We start from the raw sequence: 18,109 nt of genomic DNA, 5'->3' as shown, positions 1-18,109 counted from the left end.
ACCAAATTGCCTTTTTTAAAAACAGAAACTCTTTCAAAAGCTTATCGCAGAGGGATAAATGAGTTTGAATAACGATTTGTTCGGCTCACAGGCAAGTATAAACGCCGGCCTGAGGGCATTTATCTAAACTGCCCCGCTCCCAAAGCAGGGTCCAGAGTGATCCAGCCCAAGACCACGTCAGCCCTGGGTCTGGAGCCTGGAGCCACACAGCTACCGTTATGATGTAGACAAGGGAGAATGCACTGGAGCAAATACCACCAGCCTTAAAGAAGAACTGCGTAACTTGTTTACCTTAATAAATCCTTTCTTTAGTCCCTCTGGGGGTGATACAAGTGTTAATGGGATGATTAGAACAATTGCTTCTTCGCTGCCACCGTGTAGGAGTCACCAATACACACTAATGGAATCACTGAGAAGAAGCTAACAGGCTAACGGGCAAAGCTAACTGTGAGCTAGCGCCACTTAAACAGTATTTACAGCCAAGATTGAGAGAAATAAATGATCTCCATTGTGCGATTGTAAAACCCTCTGCTTTCCCTCATGAGTCTTCAGCACGGATGAGCATAGACTTGAAATTCATATAAAACTTGACAAAAAGGATGAAGTAGTTCTAGTTCTGCATTAACAGGCATGACTGTAGCCCTACAGCGCCTCCTGTTGGGCAATTAAAACCCGCTCGAGGGGCTTTTGAAACACAAATGGGGCTAAAGATGAGTTAGTTGCTTAATTAGTTAGTTTGATTTGCATTAGAAACGTTCTCCAGTAATATGGCGGTGGGTGGCGTTGTTGTCAAGTCATTATTGTTTAGAAGATTTGCAAAACTTGTGTCAAGAAACCAACAAAAAGCTGCAAAATCTTCTGCTGAAAATAAATGTATATATTAATGCGTAATCCCTTAATTCCCTACATAGTATAATGAATAAATCTTCCATTGTTTTCCTCCGTAAAACTCCCAAACTAGTCGCTGTAACTTCCATAGAATTGTCTGTAAACTCAACATCATGACTATTATTGATACTGAGCGAAGTTGAGATTCTGATTTTGATTAATTGACTGGATTTGGTGCTTTATTTCTGTCCTAATCCCCTCCTCGCTCACTCCTTCCTCGCCGCCAGTGCATAGAAGGACATGGAGACGGCGTTATTTGATTACCGCCTTGTTAGCGCTCGCATCTCTCCTTCAAAGCCTCGTCTGGGCTGAAAGTCTCCTCTCGATCGGAACTATTTTTAGCCGGGCCTTTCTTTCTTTCTCCTCCTCCTCTCCTTCTCCCGCCTCAAAGACAATGCCACGAGATTCTCTTTTTCCCGAAGCCGCCGCCGCACGGTTAAACATGGCAGGCAGGGACGGGCACTCGCTCTCCGACAATGGCTTCCTCAAACGTGACGGCTAAATTGCAGCTAATATAAACGTCAGGGTGTCGGGAAAAGATGAGAGTTTAATTTAAGATCCCAGGAAGGAATTGATTAAAAAGTGTAATAATGACTGTCACTTCTTATCTGGAGGCTTTTACTCAACGACATCCTTTATTTACTACGCACTAAAGTTTGTTACAGATTAAATAGATCAAACTCTCCCTTTACGATGTGAGTTTTGTGACGTTTTGTCGAGTATCGCTTCAGAGTTTTCCAGGAAATCCCTCCAATCATTCACAAATACTGACGTGTTTGGTATCCACGTGGAGCACGAAAGGCTGTGACTTAGACGATACTATAATCCAAATACGGTCGTTTTCTTTGTGGGAGACAGCAGCGGCTAAAGACGGGAGGAATAAACACATGTGCAGACGTTACAGAAACTTTAGGACCGTTTTCTCGAAATTAGGTTTTCATTCCACTTTCCTACAGACTCCAAAATTGTTGTTGTACTTTAACAACATTTTGAAGGTTTTTGAGAGGGATTTTTCAATATCTAATTTCTAGCCTGAATTTATTTATTGATATGTTTATTTGATAGGGACAGAACAAGGAGCATTGCTACAATGACCGATGCCATGTTCATAGGCCGTATAGCTAAAAGCTAATTCGCAGACCTGGTCCCTAAGACATAAAATAGTAGCATTTACATAAATCATTACAAATAATACAATTTAGAAAAGGTTTGCAATAAAATATTATAAACTTCTGTTGTGTCCACAAGTTTGATTCATGTTTGAGCCACTGTTTAACTTTACTTAACAGCAAAAAAAAATATGGCAAAAGCACCAAGCATCAGACCAGTGGCAGGTATGATCAAGAAACCAAAGGACCAAAAGAAAAAGCCAAAGAAAAAAGAAAAAACAATCAAGACTCCAGGAAAATAGTCAAACTAAGTTATACAGCAAATAATACAGTTATAGGAACCTTAAAAAAAACGGTAGCTGCATTTTTATAGCAGAAGTCAAAGGTAGTGGGTTGTCACAATCAAACTGTCAGATAATTAAAAGGGAAAAGAGGGGAAAACTACAACGTCACAGACCAATTATTATTTTTGCAGATTTTTTCACATTTAAAGGGACTATACGGAGTTTAAAATGTTAATATTATGTATTTTCCTCCCTCTACATGTTCCAGCCATGTCCTAAGAATGAGCTCAGACCTGTTCACCGCAACTAAAGTTGTTTGTTTGGGTCTGAAGTGCCGTCATGCATGAGCTTAATATAGAAGCTGCAGTTACACGTATGACCTGAGGTGGCAGTAGTGAGTATAAAATGGCTAACTTGCATCTTTTAGGCTATGTGACAAATATGGAAGCATATCATAATTTCGGCCATGGTCCCCAGACTGCTGTGAAGTTCAAAATGAATCAAGCGCCGCATTTTTGTAGCATTTTTGAAGCGTTTTTTCTTTTTCTGCCTCTCTTTTGTCACTCTTTTGTCACTTTTTTGTTGTGTCATTGTTGCTTTTCCCGCACGTTCTTGTCACTGTTTTGTCGGGTTTTCATCCTTATTTTTCTTGCTCTATTGACTACTACTTTAGGTTTTGGGCCAAATTGCTCTTTAACCTGGAAACAAAACAATCCCCAATCTCCTCAATGACATGTTGAATCATGCACTGATTCAAGGTTTCTCCACAGATTTGTTTGGGAAATTGTATATTTTCTCTCACTGGTGCGATAATATCTCCACCAGCTTTGGACTGAACAATGGACTGAAGTTTTTTTCAGAGGGATTTTATTAGGATTAGGATTTTTCCACTAATAAACAAGATCCAAAATCCCCTCTTTGTAACTAATATGTCAACAAAATGAAACCATAGACATTAACTTGGCTCGATCCATTATTGAGATTTTGTTGGCCTAAATATGGAGAATCTTGGGCATTTTAGGCATAAACGCCCTTTTTTTTTCAATGGAAACATACAATTATTCTCATATTCATTCATCTAGAAGTCAGTGATCGACAGCAAAGGTTTTTTATTGACATCTCCACAGCGTCTTATGAGCAGATTCTTTCCCCTGAGTAAATAAATGTGGATTACTCATATTATTGTCCAACATTCTGATCATTTACTGACACTAAAGTTGAGTAAAAACAGGCTAACGTTGGAGTTAACATGGACCGAGCCCGTCCCGTCTCGCTGGTGTGTGTGTGGTCGCTGCATGTTGCCCCTCTTTGCTCACGGAGGCAGAAACTGATGCATGTCTTTGAGCGTTTGAGATATGAGAAAGAAAAGAAAAAAACACCTCCATTTCCGCCGGAGCCCGGGAGCATGTCGTGTGCGCGAGGGCCGACCCGGACTTTTGACCCAAATTAGTTGGAAAAGCCGGAGATGTAAAGAAAGCAACCGCATCACTGCCCCCCCTACAGGTCGTTCTGGATAACGGAGAGTCACGAAGCGTCGCACATCAGCAGCCAAGCCCTGCACCGGCCCGAAGACATGTGAGTGAGAGGGGACGAGGGGGGGGGGACGAGACGAGGGGGGGGGCGAGAGGGGATGGACTCAAACTGGAGCTAGCCCTGATTTGTGCGCATGACTTGATATCGAAGCTGCAGAGGTTTCCTTCAGTTCACTTTCTGTCTGTCGAGGGTTTGTACGATAAGAAAAAGAAGTAAATCCACATCCTGTACGAGAACTTTCTTCTTCTCCACTACATTTGAAGGATTGATATAATACTTCCTGCTTCATGAAGGCTCTGAAGTGAAAAGTCAGTTTGTCCATGAGTTTGGTTGGTTTTCTAAGACACTCCAGGACAGTAGGTGGCGCTGTGAGCATGTGCCGTCAACGCCACTGACTTAGAACAAGGAAGTGAGTTATTAAAGTGATTTTTGAGATCAGTTATTATACATATTGTGTCGGAAGCCACGTATTTCATGACTTTTGATGCTCAGAAAATCAATACAGATGTTTTTTGGCTGTTTTAGAGCTGATGCTTCATTCATTCATTCAGCCGTTTGAAGTTTTAGGGGAGAGAGGGTCTGATCTTGTGTCTGTGGCCAGGAGAGAGGTTGTGGGGGCTGAACATGTGCGTTTGTTTTGTTTCGTATTAGCTCTTTCCCGCTCGAGACTTTGTTTAGCTCACTATGGGGTGAATAAAGTTTTTAGTTTGACCATCAGTGCAGTCACCGCCTCTTGTGACGCCCTCTCATAAGTGGTGAAGGAGCAAAGCACAAGATCTGGCCCCATGTCGTCTTGTATCTGTCTCCTCCTCGTGGTTTTAGATACTGATGCCTGAACTATCCAATGTCAAGAAATGTATAAAAAATTGGGAATAATGTGGACAAAAATGTGGCAAAAAATTGGGGGAAAATGTAGAAAATAAGAACAAAAATTTGACAAAAATTGGGGGGGAAAAAAGATATTAATAAGAAAAAAATGTGTAAAAAATGTTGCAAAAATTGGGAAAATTTTAGAAAATAGGGAAAATATTAGTAATAAAAATGAGGGGGAAAATGGAGGGAAAAATTAGGAAAATTAGAAAAAAAATTGGACAAAAATGTGGGAAAAATTGAAGAAAATAGGGAAAATATTAGGGAAAACATGAGAAAAAAAATATGGCAAAAGTTCTGGAAAAAAAAATAGAAAATAGGGAAAATATTAGTAATAAAAATGAGAAAAAAATGGAGGAAAAAATGAGGGAAAAAATATGGACAGAAATATGGGAAAAATTGGGGGGAAAAAGAGAGGAAATCGGGAAAATCGATAAAAATTAGGAAAATAAGAAAAAAAATTGTAAAAAAAATTGGGCAAAAACAGAGGAAAAAAATATATTTTTGCTGAAACATCCAAGTCAGTTCCTTTAACGCTGTCCCTGGACCAACAGCATCAAAACTCGTATGTAAAGATAGTTTACGAGCCCGAGTCCCACGCGATGATGTCACAAGGTGGTGTTTGTTTACATCCTGGAAAGCCTCAACTGATCCCACAACTCTTACAAATATCCAGACTCAAACCAGGATTAAATGAGGTCAGAACCAGATCTAAACGTGTGTGAATCCTCGTGTAGAAAACCTTCTGAGCTGATCCAGAGTTTGACGTAAACACGGCCTTATTATTAACTCACGTGTCCCGGGCCGAGTCACTCAAATCTGACTCTCCCGTTTCAGCCGAAGGGGAGCGGCTTTTTGTGCATTATTAATAAAGTTATGACTCAGGAAAGCGCTTCCAGTTACATTTTCGTACGCTCACAATATTTTGTCCTCTTTCCTCCCCCTCTCCCTCTCCTTCCCTCTCTCTTCTTTTCCAGATCGAACGTCAACTACATCCCGCCGCCCCAGGAGGTACTCACTCTCTCACTCTCTCTCACTCTCTCTCTCTCTTTATTTATTTATTTATTTTGTGCCTGTTTTTCCACCTTGACTCGACCTTTTCGGAGCCGAACGCTGGCAAAAAGATGACTGAGGCGGATTGAATGTCACTCGCTGTGCTGACTTCATATTGGATTGACACAGACACCTCTAGGGTTTCACTTATCCAGGGAGAAAGACAGGAAGAGGCTTTTATTTTGAAAGGGCCTCGGCTGAAATACGCCACGTGGCTCCGGCATTAATTATTAAAAATGTTATTCTCGTATATATGAAGAGGTCTGTTTAGTCAGCAGAGCGGGGGTTTCAGTGGAGGAGGTGTAGAATCAGAAGAAGTAGTAATAATATATCATATGGCGGGGGTTAAGAGGATAAAGTGTTTCCGAGCTTGGTTACTTAATCGAAAATACTTGTACTTTAACTCACATTTTGACTTGTAGTTTTAACCCCTTAACTCCCACCTGAAACGAGCACCTTTTTCTCCAGTTTGGCTTTACCCCAGTCCAAAAGCTTCTGGAAAAAAGCTGTGAAAATAGCAACAAAACTGAGACAAAAACAATGATGGAAATGTGACAAAAAATTTGACAAAAAATGACAAAAAAATGACACAAATGTGACAAAAAATTACAAAAATGTGACAAGAATATGACCAAAAAATGACCAAAAAAAATGTCAAAAAATGTGACAAAAAAATGACAAAAATGTGACAAAAAATGACAAAAATGTGACAAAAATGTAACAAAAAAATTAAAAAAAATGTGACAAAAAATGGAAAAAAAATTGATTAAAAAAATTACAGAAATGTGACCAAAAAATGACCAAAAAAATGTCAAAAAACGTGACAAAAAAATGACAAAAATGTGACAAAAATGACAAAAAATGAAAACAAATTTGATTAAAAAAATGACAAAAAATGACAAAAAAGTGACGAAAAATTGATGAAAAATTGATGAAAAAGTGGCAAAAATGTCACAAGAATTTGACAAAAAAATGACCAAAAAATGACAAAAATGTGACAAAAAAAATGACAAAAAAATGACAAAAATGAGTTGAATACCCAACAAAAAAGTGATGGAAAAAAAAATCTGATGATGTGAGGAAGAAGATCCTCTCGGTTCAGGCGGGAGTTAAGAGGTTAAGGGTCACCAGGGCCGTCAACAGGCTTTTCAGGGCCCGGGGCCAGAAGGTTTCACATGGGCCCCACCCCCATTTTTTTATTATTATTGATAGAAAATGGGCTTCTTCATAGACGCCACTCGATTACATTTTCATCAAATTGTGTCAAACAAGTCTTAAAAACATTAAACAGAAGAAAAATAGGGGCTAAAATACAACAAAAGTAGGATGATGGTGATTAAAACTGAGCTTTAGCACGTTTAAGGTTTTGTTTAACCTCTTAACTCCCACCTGAACATGTTTTCTCCAAATTCTCCAAATCTAAAAGCAGAAAAAAGATAAAAATCCAGCAAAAAAATGACAAAAATCCAGCAGAAAAAAGACAAAAATCCAGCAGAAAAAAGACAAAAATCCAGCAAAAAAAAGACAAAAATCCAGCAAAAAAAATGACAAAAATCCAGCAAAAAAATGACAAAAAGACAAAAAAAAAAGATAAAAATCCAGCAGAAAAAAGACAAAAATCCAGCAGAAAAAAGACAAAAATCCAGCAAAAAAATGACAAAAAGACAAAAAAAAAGATAAAAATCCAGCAGAAAAAAGACAAAAATCCAGAAAAAAAAGTGACAAAAATTCAGAAAAAAAGGGACAAAAATCCAGCAAAAAAATGACAAAAAGACAAAAAAAATGACAAAAATCCAGCAGAAAAAAGACAAAAATCCAGAAAAAAAAAGACAAAAATCCAGCAGAAAAAATAAAAAAAATCCAGCAAAAAAAGACAAAAATCCAGAAAAAAAAGTGACAAAAATCCAGAAAAAAAGTGACAAAAATCCAGCTGAAAAGTAATAAAAAAGTGACAAAAACACATAAGAGAAATCAAAAGTGACGACGATGGCAAAGTGGAGAGAATGCATTAGGTTTTGCCGGGTGGTAAGAGGTTAAGCCACGTATCGCTTCAATAACTGAGCCCATTGTGCCGCAGCCTTTAATTAATTATCTATAATATATCTATAAAATATTTAGCGAGCTTTTTCATTTGATCATATGGAATCATAAAATTACAATTACTCCGTTTCCCTCCCTTTCGTTTCCTCGCTCACGCTGCCCCGGGCGCCTCTGGAATCGAGTTTCCCCCATATCTGTCATGTATTATTCTGAGTTTTACGGCGAGCATGAACGCAGCACCACTTACTGTACACGGCCGCGTTTAGAGCACTGTAACCACGTTAGCCTCGGCCACGATTCGATTTCTGACCTTCAAATGATTCAACTGAGTCCTGGAAGAAACAAAACACAGGCCAGTTTTTCAGAACACAAGTCGACACAGACACAGGTTATTTACTTGGGTTAAAGTAAACGGCCTTAATAAATCCTTTCCGTCGTCCCTCTGGGGTAATGCAAGTGTTAAAGGGATGATTGGAGGGTCTTTCATCTCCCCCTGGTGTCTCTGGACAGAAACTTTCCCTGCTCCGACCCGGAGGCCCCAATACACACTAATGGAATCACAAAGAAGAAGCTAACAGGCTAGCGGGGAAAGCTAACTGCGGGCTAGCGCCACTTACACAGTATTTGAAGTTGGATTTTTTTTTTTTATTAAAGTGGGGGAAAATGGGGGAAATTTGGGTGAAAAACAAGAAGAAAAAAAAGTTATAAATTGTTGAGAAAATTTGGAAAAAAAGCACAGAAAAATGGAGGGAAATTTAGGAAAAAATATGGAAAATTTGGGGAAAATAATGAGAAAAAAATGGTGGAAAACAAGTCTTAAAAACATTAAACAGAACAAAAAAAGGGACTAAAATACAACAAAAGTAGGAAGATGGTGATTAGACCTGAACTTTTGCCCACGTTTAAGGTTTTGTTTAAGCCACGTATCGCTTCAATAATTGAGCCATTGTGCCGCAGCCTTTAATTAATTATCTATAATAAAAAAAAACTGGGAAAAATGGAAAATTTGGGGAAAATAATGGGGGAAAAATTCGTCAGGTATCGAAAACCAAGTATCGTTAAAAGTACCGGTATCTAATTTTTTTTTTATTGAGCTGTGAACCCCCAAAAAATAACGTGAAAGTAGCCAGATTTCTTTCTGTACAAGCTAGTTTATTCAAAAGTAAACAAAATATCCTAATATGTCTGAGCTCCACTCATTATTCACATACTCGCTGAAAATATTGCCAATTTTGTTCATTTTTTACTAGGCCATCGGCTAGCTCTCAGAAAGGGCTTAGAACATGACTTTTGTTCCAGGAAATAGGAAATACTTTTTATTTTGCTTTTTATCAAGTACAATAGTTAAACTTCTTCCACAAAAATTTCCACACGCAGACTCCCTGCAGTTAATGAGAAATTGGCTCCTAAAGCGGGGAAGTTTGTGGAAAAAATGGACATTTTAGCCTCTACAGACATTTTTGACTCCAGTTATTTCAAAAAGTGTAAAGGCCACAGACTTCACATTTTACAATCATAAAGACAATACTAAAAATATTCAATATGTGGAAAAAGAAGGTGGATAGGAGTTCTAGTTTTTAAGAAATAACTGTTGAAAATATGCCTTTTTTGAAATATGCGTCCTATTGAAACAAGCTCACTATGGGACCTACCATTTCCACATGACATTTTCAAATTAGATTTTATGAACATAAATAACAAATTGCTCCAGATAAGTTTCAAACAGTCTTTTATTTTTTGTGATTTTGGGGTTTTTAACCATCAGAAGCAGATCAAGTGTATCTTGGCATATGGACGAAAGCTTGACTTCAGTCTTGCCTGTTAGATCTTGTAATTCATTCAATTTACCCCTAAAACGCTTCTTTCTACATGAAAACTGACATTTCTCTTTTCTGAAGCTGTTTTGTGAATCTGTGCAGTTTCTTCTTCACATGTTTTTTATATTTATTGTATTTGTGTCTTTGCAGGACTTCAAACACACCCAGTCCTTCATGCTATGAGACGCTCTGACTCCCCGTCTCTCCAGTGCCAACGATTTCCAAAATCTATTTTTGACTATCTTCCGACACGTCCAAAACTGTATCAAAACTTTTGGTCTTGTTTTTTTTCTATAAACGCTCCTCTTTTTTTTTATTGCTCTATGCTTCCAAGGCGCTGTGCTGCCCCCTGGTGGTTCGATTCCCTTTCAACGCAGGCCGACAGTGTTCAAGTTTTTGTTTTTTTCCCCCTGTACCAAAGAGTTGATTTCGATGCTTTCTGCGAATACTTAAAAGCCATACTCTACTACTGCAGTACTTCAATAATACTTTGACCCCGTTCCGTCCTATACAACGTGCCTGCATGGTATATCAACTTTTTCTACGTATACCTCGTGCCTTTTCGGATTCATTTGTGATAATTATCGATATTGTTTTTTGTAAGAAAACGGTGGAAAATCTTGCCTTAATTTCGTGTCTTCGACGGTGACTTTTCGGTGCCACTTTTTTGTCCGTGTTTTATCAAAAAGCGTGTGAGTTTTTTCAGTGTGGATGACTTGTATAGAAATGTATTTGAAAAGTGTAACAATAATAAATGGTTTTGTACTAAAGACTGTGAGGTTTGTTTTAGGCAAAGATCTGGCAAAAAGTACAAATTTGAGGGTTTTTTACTTCACTTTTTATGATGACTACTTTTTACTCATACTTCATTACATTTCTGAGCAGCTATCTGTACTTTTACTTCACTACATTTTTTTTATCTGAAGTTAAAGTAAAAGTGGAACATTCGCATGGTCGGCACGGCAACAGTTTTAACCTGTTGCCGTGCCGACCATGTTGAGTCAATGGGAGATGCCGTTACCTTCCTCTATGTCACTTCCTGTCAGTAGCTGAAAGACGCAAATAAAAAGAACTCTTCTGCCCAACATTTCTTCACTAAAATTGACTCTTGTGCAAGACTTCATATCATAACAACGCCGCCCAAGACGTGACTTCCTGTTTCGATCCAGCACGCCAAAGTAAAAGCACACAGCTCGCCTCATCGATTAGTTCAGCAGGTACTTGCAACATTACAAGAATATAATGAAATACACACATTTTAAGTGTTTCGTCTGTTAATTAATTGATGAAAAAGTGTCAGATTAAAATGTAATCGCAAAGATACTTGAGAAGTAAAAAGTATTTGACAACATTTTTAGTATTTTCAAACCAGGGCTGGATGAGAAGAACTGAAGCTCCAAGGAGGACTGGACGTTCTGCGATCTGGGCCCCGCCTGCGGACTCCCGTCGGCCCTGGGAGCGGATCTCTCCCTCTCTGGTTCTCCCCAAGGTTTCTTTTTCTCCCCAGGGGTTTTTGAGTTTTTCCATCCAGGGCTAAACCAGGTCTGGACCAAAAACAAAAAAGGTGTATATGCTTTAATGTTCTAGAAAATATAACTTATTTAGTAGGAAAACATCAGTTGGATAATCATCATTTTATTTCAGTGAAGCAGCAATATGACTTCCTGTTTCGATCATGCACACCAAAATAAAAGCACCATCTTATTCATTAGTTCCTCTTTCCTTCTGCCTAAGTTTTAACCCCTTAAATCCCACCTGAACCAAGCACATTTTCTCCAGTTTGGCGTCACCCTAATCAAAAAGCTTCTTAGGGAAAAAAGCACCAAAACAGCCACAAAGAAATGAGAAGAAAACAAGGATGTAAACGCAACAAAAATGTGACAAAAACTCAACAAAAATGTGACAAATATTCAACAAAAATATGACAAAAACTGAACAAAAATGTGACAAAAATTCAACAAAAATGTGACAAATATTCAACAAAAATGTGACAAAAACTCAACAAAAATGTGACAAAAATTCAACAAAGATGTGACAAATATTCAACAAAAATGTGACAAATATTCAACAAAAATGTGACAAATATTCAACAAAAATATGACAAAAACTGAACAAAAATGTGACAAAAATTCAACAAAGATGTGACAAATATTCAACAAAAATGTGACAAATATTTAACAAAAATGTGACAAATATTCAACAAAAATATGACAAAAACTGAACAAAAATGTGACAAATATTCAACCAAAATGTGAAAAAAAAAAACATAAAAAGGTGACACAACACAGCAACAATGCAAGGAAAAAGATCAGTTTTGTGGGTCTTAGCTTTCAAATGAGGTGTTACACAGGCCTATAGCCAAAGAGGACAGCATGCATTCGGTTTAGGCGGGTGGTAAGAGGTTAAAATGTAGAACTTCTTCCACATGATCTCGCACAAAAACCTCATCTCAACCCAATCTTACCTTAACCCATGCAATTCCTTCACATAAATAATTCACTCTTGTTTTCGTACCTTCTCGGGCGCATCACATTTATTCTGAGTATTCCCTCAAAGGGGAAAACATTGGCCCGAGCAAATCTCCATAAATCTTTCAGACCGGCTTCCTTCCTTCCTTCCTCTTCCCTGACGGACAGCCGGGCACATCACAACAACAGCACAGATCTTCATCTAATATTTCAGAGTGATGCTATAAATAATCAGTGACAGGGAAGTTGACACGGGGAGATTTAAAAGCCTTATTCATGATTTTACATTACCTACATTTTGTTTTGTCCTTATATCCATTTGTCAGTGTGTGGTAAAAGTGTATGGCAATATTTAACCCCTTAACTCCCACCTGAACCGAGCACATTTTCTCCAGTTTGGCTTTACCCCAATCCAAAAGCTTCTGGGAAAAAGGTGCGAAAATAGCAACAAAACTGAGACGGAAACAATGATGGAAATGTGACAAAAAAGTGAGAAAACATTGACAAAAAAGTGACGAAAAATTGATGAAAAAGTGGCAAAAATGTCACAAGAAATTGGCTAAAAATGTGACAAAATGTGACGAAAATATGACAAAAATTTGATAAAAAATGTCACAATAAATTGACAAAAAAATGACAAAAATTTTACAAAATGTGACCAAAAAAATACAAAAATATGACAAAAATGTGATAAAAATTTGACAAAAAAAATGACCAAAATGTTACAAAAAAATGACAAAAATTTGATTAAAAATGTTAAAAATGTGACAAAAAATGACAAAAAATGGACCAAAAAATGACAGAAATGTGATAAAAATTTGACAAAAAAATACCAAAAAATTACAGGATATGTACATTATTTTTTATTTTTATTATTTTTTTAAGTTTGTTTTTTTTAATCTACTTTTTACCACTTTTTTGTTGCTTTTTTTTTTTTTTTTTTTTTTAGTTTTTGTTTCATTTTCTTCTCGTTTTTGCCACTTTTTTCCCCCCCAAGAAGCTTTTACAACGCCTGGCTTTTACGTACAGAGCGTGCTTACGTCACTCTCCTACAATCCTCCTCGCGGCGTCCTCATTTGGAATCTCTGTATAGCTGTGTCAAACCCAAGGTGAGCGCGAGTTTCTTTATTTAAACCACAAAAACATGTTATTTTCTTCTGGCATTTCGTTTATCTTTAACATGACGCTCACGCAGATCCACCGTGGCCACAACACCGCTGTAGAAGTGTTATGTTTGCAGTTAAAGTTTGTTTGAGAGCGGTCAGCTAAAGCTAATGCTAATGCTAGTCTGTGTTCTTAATGACACAGATCGGGTTAGCATTAGCCGACCTAGTTTTCCTAAAAATAGACATTGGCTCGTCCTCTAACCCACTCTCTGTGTGCAGTGCTGTCATATCTCTAAGTGTTTTTAATCCTAATCGTAAATGTTGATTCGTGTGGTTTGTAGCCGTAAATATGCTAATGCTAATGTGGCTAAGCTAAGGTAGCGTCTCATTGGCTCGTGTTGACAGTCCTTGGTTGGGTCACGTTAGGTCGTAGCGCAGGTTCATTTTGGAGAATGCATTTGAGTTACAACCAGTGTTAGTCTTAATTTCAGTCAAAGTGATATTTTTGACGACTAAAAGTTGACTAAAACTAAATTAAACGTTTTTCATGAGACTAAAACTATGACTATAATGTCCAGATATTTTAGTCGACTAAAATAAGACTAAATAAAAATGAAAAGGAGAGACTAAAATCATCCAAACTTCTATTGAGCGTCTGAAAGAGCCTCAGATCATGTAAATTCTCTGCCAAAGGATCAGCTCTGAGCTCTGTTCATGTGGAGCAGCTCCATGAAGCAGAGGAACAAGATTAAATATGATTATAATGAATATTATCAATGCAAAGTCGACTAAATTTACTAACTATTTTAGTTGACTAAAACTAGACTAAAATTGAAGATATTTTTTTGACTAAAACTAGACTAAAATGGAATCACATTTTCGTCAAAAGGCTAAATCTAAAACTAAATTAAAATATGTTGTCAAAATTAACACTGGTTACAACCACTTTTAATTTTTGGTGGCTGTTTCATAAAATAGTAGTTTTATTATATGGGGTCCCTAGATAATGCGTATCCCGTGTGAATCGGGCTTTAGAGTCTGTTTTTACAACCAGGGCTGTGAATGGAGATGGACAGAAACTGAAACAACTGGTCATTCATATGTAGAGATGCTTCTTTTTTTATTTTATTTTTATTTGCATTTACTTATATACAATATAAGTTTATGTTGACAAGACAAGTGTGTGAGTGTAGTGTGTGGTTCTTCATACACTTGGGGGTCCTCGGTAATGCAGTTATTACAGTATGAGGAGCTCTGTAGCTTGAGCTAGTGTGATTGAACATGGAAGAACAAGACGGTTGTAAAGGAATGTTGGGGGAAACGGGTACAGAGATACATCGGTAAATAAGTACTTGAAATATAGTGCAGTGAATACAGAAATGAAAAACATCAAATAAAAGAGATAGTGTTCACATAGATTAAAGATATGAATGAATAATGATAGAACAACAGAAGGGGGGGTGGTAATGGTAATGCAGATCTAGTCCAAGTCCACTATGGTCCACTATGGTCCACTATGGTCCGCTCCTGCCAACATAAATATTTGCAATAAGCGTCACTTGAGCCTCACAGTCTTTAAACCAGTGCCCGTTAGTCTCACGGTTCACAGTTATGGCTCATCATACTTCAGTGTTCAGGCTCCACGTCCTGAACTCACACATGTCAGCGGCGTTGGTTTGTTTGGGCTTATTGTAACTAGGACTGAAACAACAAAACAGTCGACAGCTTTAGTGATCGATCAGTCGTTTTCTAGTAAACACAGACTCATGTACAGAAAAAATCACATGAAGATTGTGTATTTATTTGATGAAAATCTGTTTTTAAAGTTAGGTTCTGTAGTGTTTTGTTAATTTAAAATGTCATAAATATCCGTCTGTCTCATCCAGAGCCTCCTACAAACGTTCACTTTAAGTTTCCTCCAACATCAAGCAGCAGCACTTCAGCTTTATGCGATAATAAAAATGTTCATACACCATTCGATGACCGAGTATTCAGCCCTAAATGTAACATGTTATCGTCTTGAACGGCCATCTTGTTTTACGTATTTTTAATGAAATAGTGTTGAATATTCCTGTGACCTTTGTGTGTACTTTTATTTGGCACCTCAGTCATAGCTTCTCTTGCTGCTGCTGCTACTATTACTATTTATAAACCTTCTTCCAGCACCATAACTGCAGTAACATGTGTAGTTAGATGACACATACACTTGAGAATATCATTTGTATTCAGCTGGTCGTTGTAAGGCTGTGTCGTCTCCACAGGATGGCGCTGCACCGGTTGTTCCACCTCTCCTCTCTGCTGAGATCCGCCGTGGGTCTGACTCTGCGCAGGAACATCGGCCTCTCCGCCGTGGTCTTCAACAAGGCCCGGGACCTCGACCCCGTCCAGAAGCTGTTCCTGGACAAGATCCGGGACTACAACACCAAGAGCAAGTGAGTGAGTGAGGGCCGAGTTTCCCCGTCTTCCAGAGTGCTGGTGGTTTCTGAAGAGTTTTATTGGTGCTAGTGCTAGGCTAGAGCTAGGCTAATGCTAGGCTAGTGCATGTCTATGGTAGCTAGTAGCCTGCATTAAAAACAGTCTGAACATTTGGAAGAAGAGGTTTTTAATGCAGGCTACTAGTTACCATAGACATGCACTAGCCTAGCACCGCTAAACTCTTCAAATATAAGGACTGCATGGATTAAAAAATATTCATAGCACTCTGGATAACTAGTAAATGAGGCCTTATGTAAAAGTATCTGATGATTTACTCGAGTAAAAGTATGAAAGTGTAAATTGTACCTCCATAAGTAAAAAGTTTCATGTGCAGAACCACAGTGTGTGGAGCAGCCCAGTGGTTTAGATCATCTCCAAAGAGCAGGTGGTGGCCTTTAATCAAGAGGCCACGCCCAGTGCAGAACAAAAGACGGTAAAATATATAGAAAAGTCTGTAATACATACAGCCTACAGTATTACAAGAAGTATTTGAGATCAGAGTCAATATTTAGTCCATGAGGAGTCAATAGTGTCCAAGTTTCCACCTCTAGGGGCAGTTTCACCTGTTAAATCCCAGTATATGTTAGTGATGATTATGTGATGGTTGAATCAACAGTATGAGCTGCCACAGGATAGTCCAGGTTTGTGCATCTTCTCGTACTTGTGTGCTCTGCAATACGTGATTTTAGATAAATGACAGATTTGGTGAGAAATGATTCCTCTGATGGACGTGTTTGTGCCTGTACGGGGATGTTTGTGTGTGGTCACTATCAGGTACAGGAGCTACAATGGCTTGATTTGATGTGGTTTTAGTTTATTTCTGATGTTCCTCCCTCTTTCATAAACCACCAGGGGGCGCTCCTTAAAAGTATCACTTAAAGTGGGTCAGATTGTAAATCTGACCCACTGAGTCGACAGTGGAGAATATTGGACGATTACAGCATCACTAAGAGCAGATGTTTTGTAGCCCCTTTGTTCAAAGTTTGACATCATAGTGTTCAAGTTTGTTTGTTTTTAATCTGCAGAACTGTCTGTATGGAAAACCATCTATCTATTCATGCTCTTTTAGACTTGATAAAGATTATTCTTAAGCACAACTATTGCATTTTTGTAGAAAAATGTCTGTTCCGCACTGGGTGTGGCTTCTTGATCGATTGGCACCACCCACTCATTGGAGATGATCTGGTCCACACACAAAAAGAACGATCTGATGAGTTGAATACCCAACGAAAAAATGACCCAACAAAAAAAATGATGGGAAAAAAATCTGACGTGAGGAAAAAGATCCTCTCGGTTCAGGCGGGAGTTAAGAGGTTAATAATGACCCATTTACAGCCGAGTTTGAGTGAAGATCATTATATTCCAAACACACTTGGACGACTCCGACCTGCAGTGCTGAAGTCCTTGTTCTCCTCAGGGCGGCCGGCGGGGTCGTGGAGGGAGGACCCGCTTTCCAGAAAAGCATGGACGATGAAGTGACGAAACTGCAGCGGCTCTACGGAGGCGGAGGCGGAGACTTCACCGCCTTCCCCAACTTCAAATTCACAGGTCGGGGAATAGTCTCATCTCAGCCTTTGTGCGACATTACTGGTTCTTTTTGTCCCTGAACTAACGTTTTATTTCTTCCCCTTTTCAGACCCCAAGCTGGACGAAGTGGCGGCCAAGTAAAAACCATCCATGTTGCACAATGATTCCTCGTCTCAAATTTGTTGTATTTAATAAAACGATGTGATGTTCCTCCACATTTCAGTGTTTTCTTTGAGGTTTAGGTACGAGTGTGTGTATGAATATAGTAAATGACTGATCCATCCTGTTTCTCTGAACTTAAAGCCACCGACCTGCCCCGTCCTCCGTAGTTATCCCTCATCTCTGCAGCAGTCGGGGCATTTAAGGGTCTGCGTCCCTGAGGAAAGAGCAGAAGCTAAAGGCTGATGTTATGTGAATGTGAGAGGTGAAACCAGGCTGGAGAAAAACCCTGGACTGTAAAGATCAACATTATTATACGAGAGATTTTGATGAACTCTTTAAGTGTTTTTCTCCAGTTTGGCTTCGCCCAATTCTGAAAGCTTGAGCGGAGCAACAGACCTAAATGTGATTAATCTGAATAAAATGAACTGCATCTGTTAAGTAAAATAAACTCATAACAGTGAGAGAGAGTGTGCAGATGCGGTGCAGTGGTTCTAGCACAGGGCTTTAACCCCTTAACTCCCACCTGAACCGAGCACATTTTCTCCAGTTTGGCTTTACCCCAGTCCAAAAGCTTCTGGGGAAAAAGGTGTGAAAAAGCAACAAAACTGAGATGAAAACAATGATGAAAAAGTGGCAAAAATGTCACAAGAAATTGACGAGAAAATGACACAAATGTGACAAAAAACAAAACAAAAATGTGACAAAAAAATGTCATACATTTTGAATGAAATTTTTGATTAAAAATGTATGAATTTTATTTAAACATGTGACAAAATG

The 18,109-nt window shown here is 38.4% G+C and overlaps 2 protein-coding genes across 3 annotated transcripts in view; both read left to right on the top strand.

Annotated features, from left to right (window-relative positions):
* Positions 1-9,843, top strand: part of jam2a (junctional adhesion molecule 2a) — a 56,272-nt gene extending 46,429 nt beyond the window's left edge. The window contains exons 9-11 of one of the 2 annotated variants that reach the window (XM_079582076.1): positions 3,785-3,856; positions 5,662-5,695; positions 9,745-9,843. In XM_079582076.1, coding sequence (XP_079438202.1) covers positions 3,785-3,856; positions 5,662-5,695; positions 9,745-9,777 — 139 coding nt within the window. In that variant the 3' untranslated portion in view covers positions 9,778-9,843. The remainder of the gene's footprint in view (positions 1-3,784; positions 3,857-5,661; positions 5,696-9,744) is intronic. The other variant, XM_079582077.1, reaches the window with a different exon arrangement.
* A 5,585-nt stretch (positions 9,844-15,428) lies between these two features.
* Positions 15,429-17,385, top strand: atp5pf (ATP synthase peripheral stalk subunit F6). Its single transcript, XM_079581762.1, has 3 exons — positions 15,429-15,600; positions 17,061-17,191; positions 17,280-17,385. The coding sequence occupies exons 1-3, from the start codon at positions 15,431-15,433 to the stop codon at positions 17,309-17,311; spliced, it is 333 nt and encodes a 110-aa protein (XP_079437888.1). The 5' UTR covers positions 15,429-15,430; the 3' UTR covers positions 17,312-17,385.
* The last annotated feature ends 724 nt before the right edge of the window (positions 17,386-18,109 follow it).

This window comes from Gobius niger, assembly GCF_951799975.1.
Source record: "Gobius niger genome assembly, chromosome: 23".
NCBI classification, from domain to species: Eukaryota; Metazoa; Chordata; class Actinopteri; order Gobiiformes; family Gobiidae; genus Gobius; species Gobius niger.
This window is presented reverse-complemented; position numbering and strand designations above follow the sequence as displayed.

What these genes read in the sequence shown, in the direction of transcription:
- atp5pf (XM_079581762.1), top strand. Translation starts at nt 15,431, where the DNA reads ATGGCGCTGCACCGGTTGTTCCACCTCTCCTCTCTGCTGAGATCCGCC. An exon ending in GACTACAACACCAAGAGCAA is followed by an intron (nt 15,601 to 17,060) that starts GTGAGTGAGTGA and finishes TGTTCTCCTCAG; the next exon opens with GGCGGCCGGCGGGGTCGTGG. An exon ending in CCCCAACTTCAAATTCACAG is followed by an intron (nt 17,192 to 17,279) that starts GTCGGGGAATAG and finishes TCCCCTTTTCAG; the next exon opens with ACCCCAAGCTGGACGAAGTG.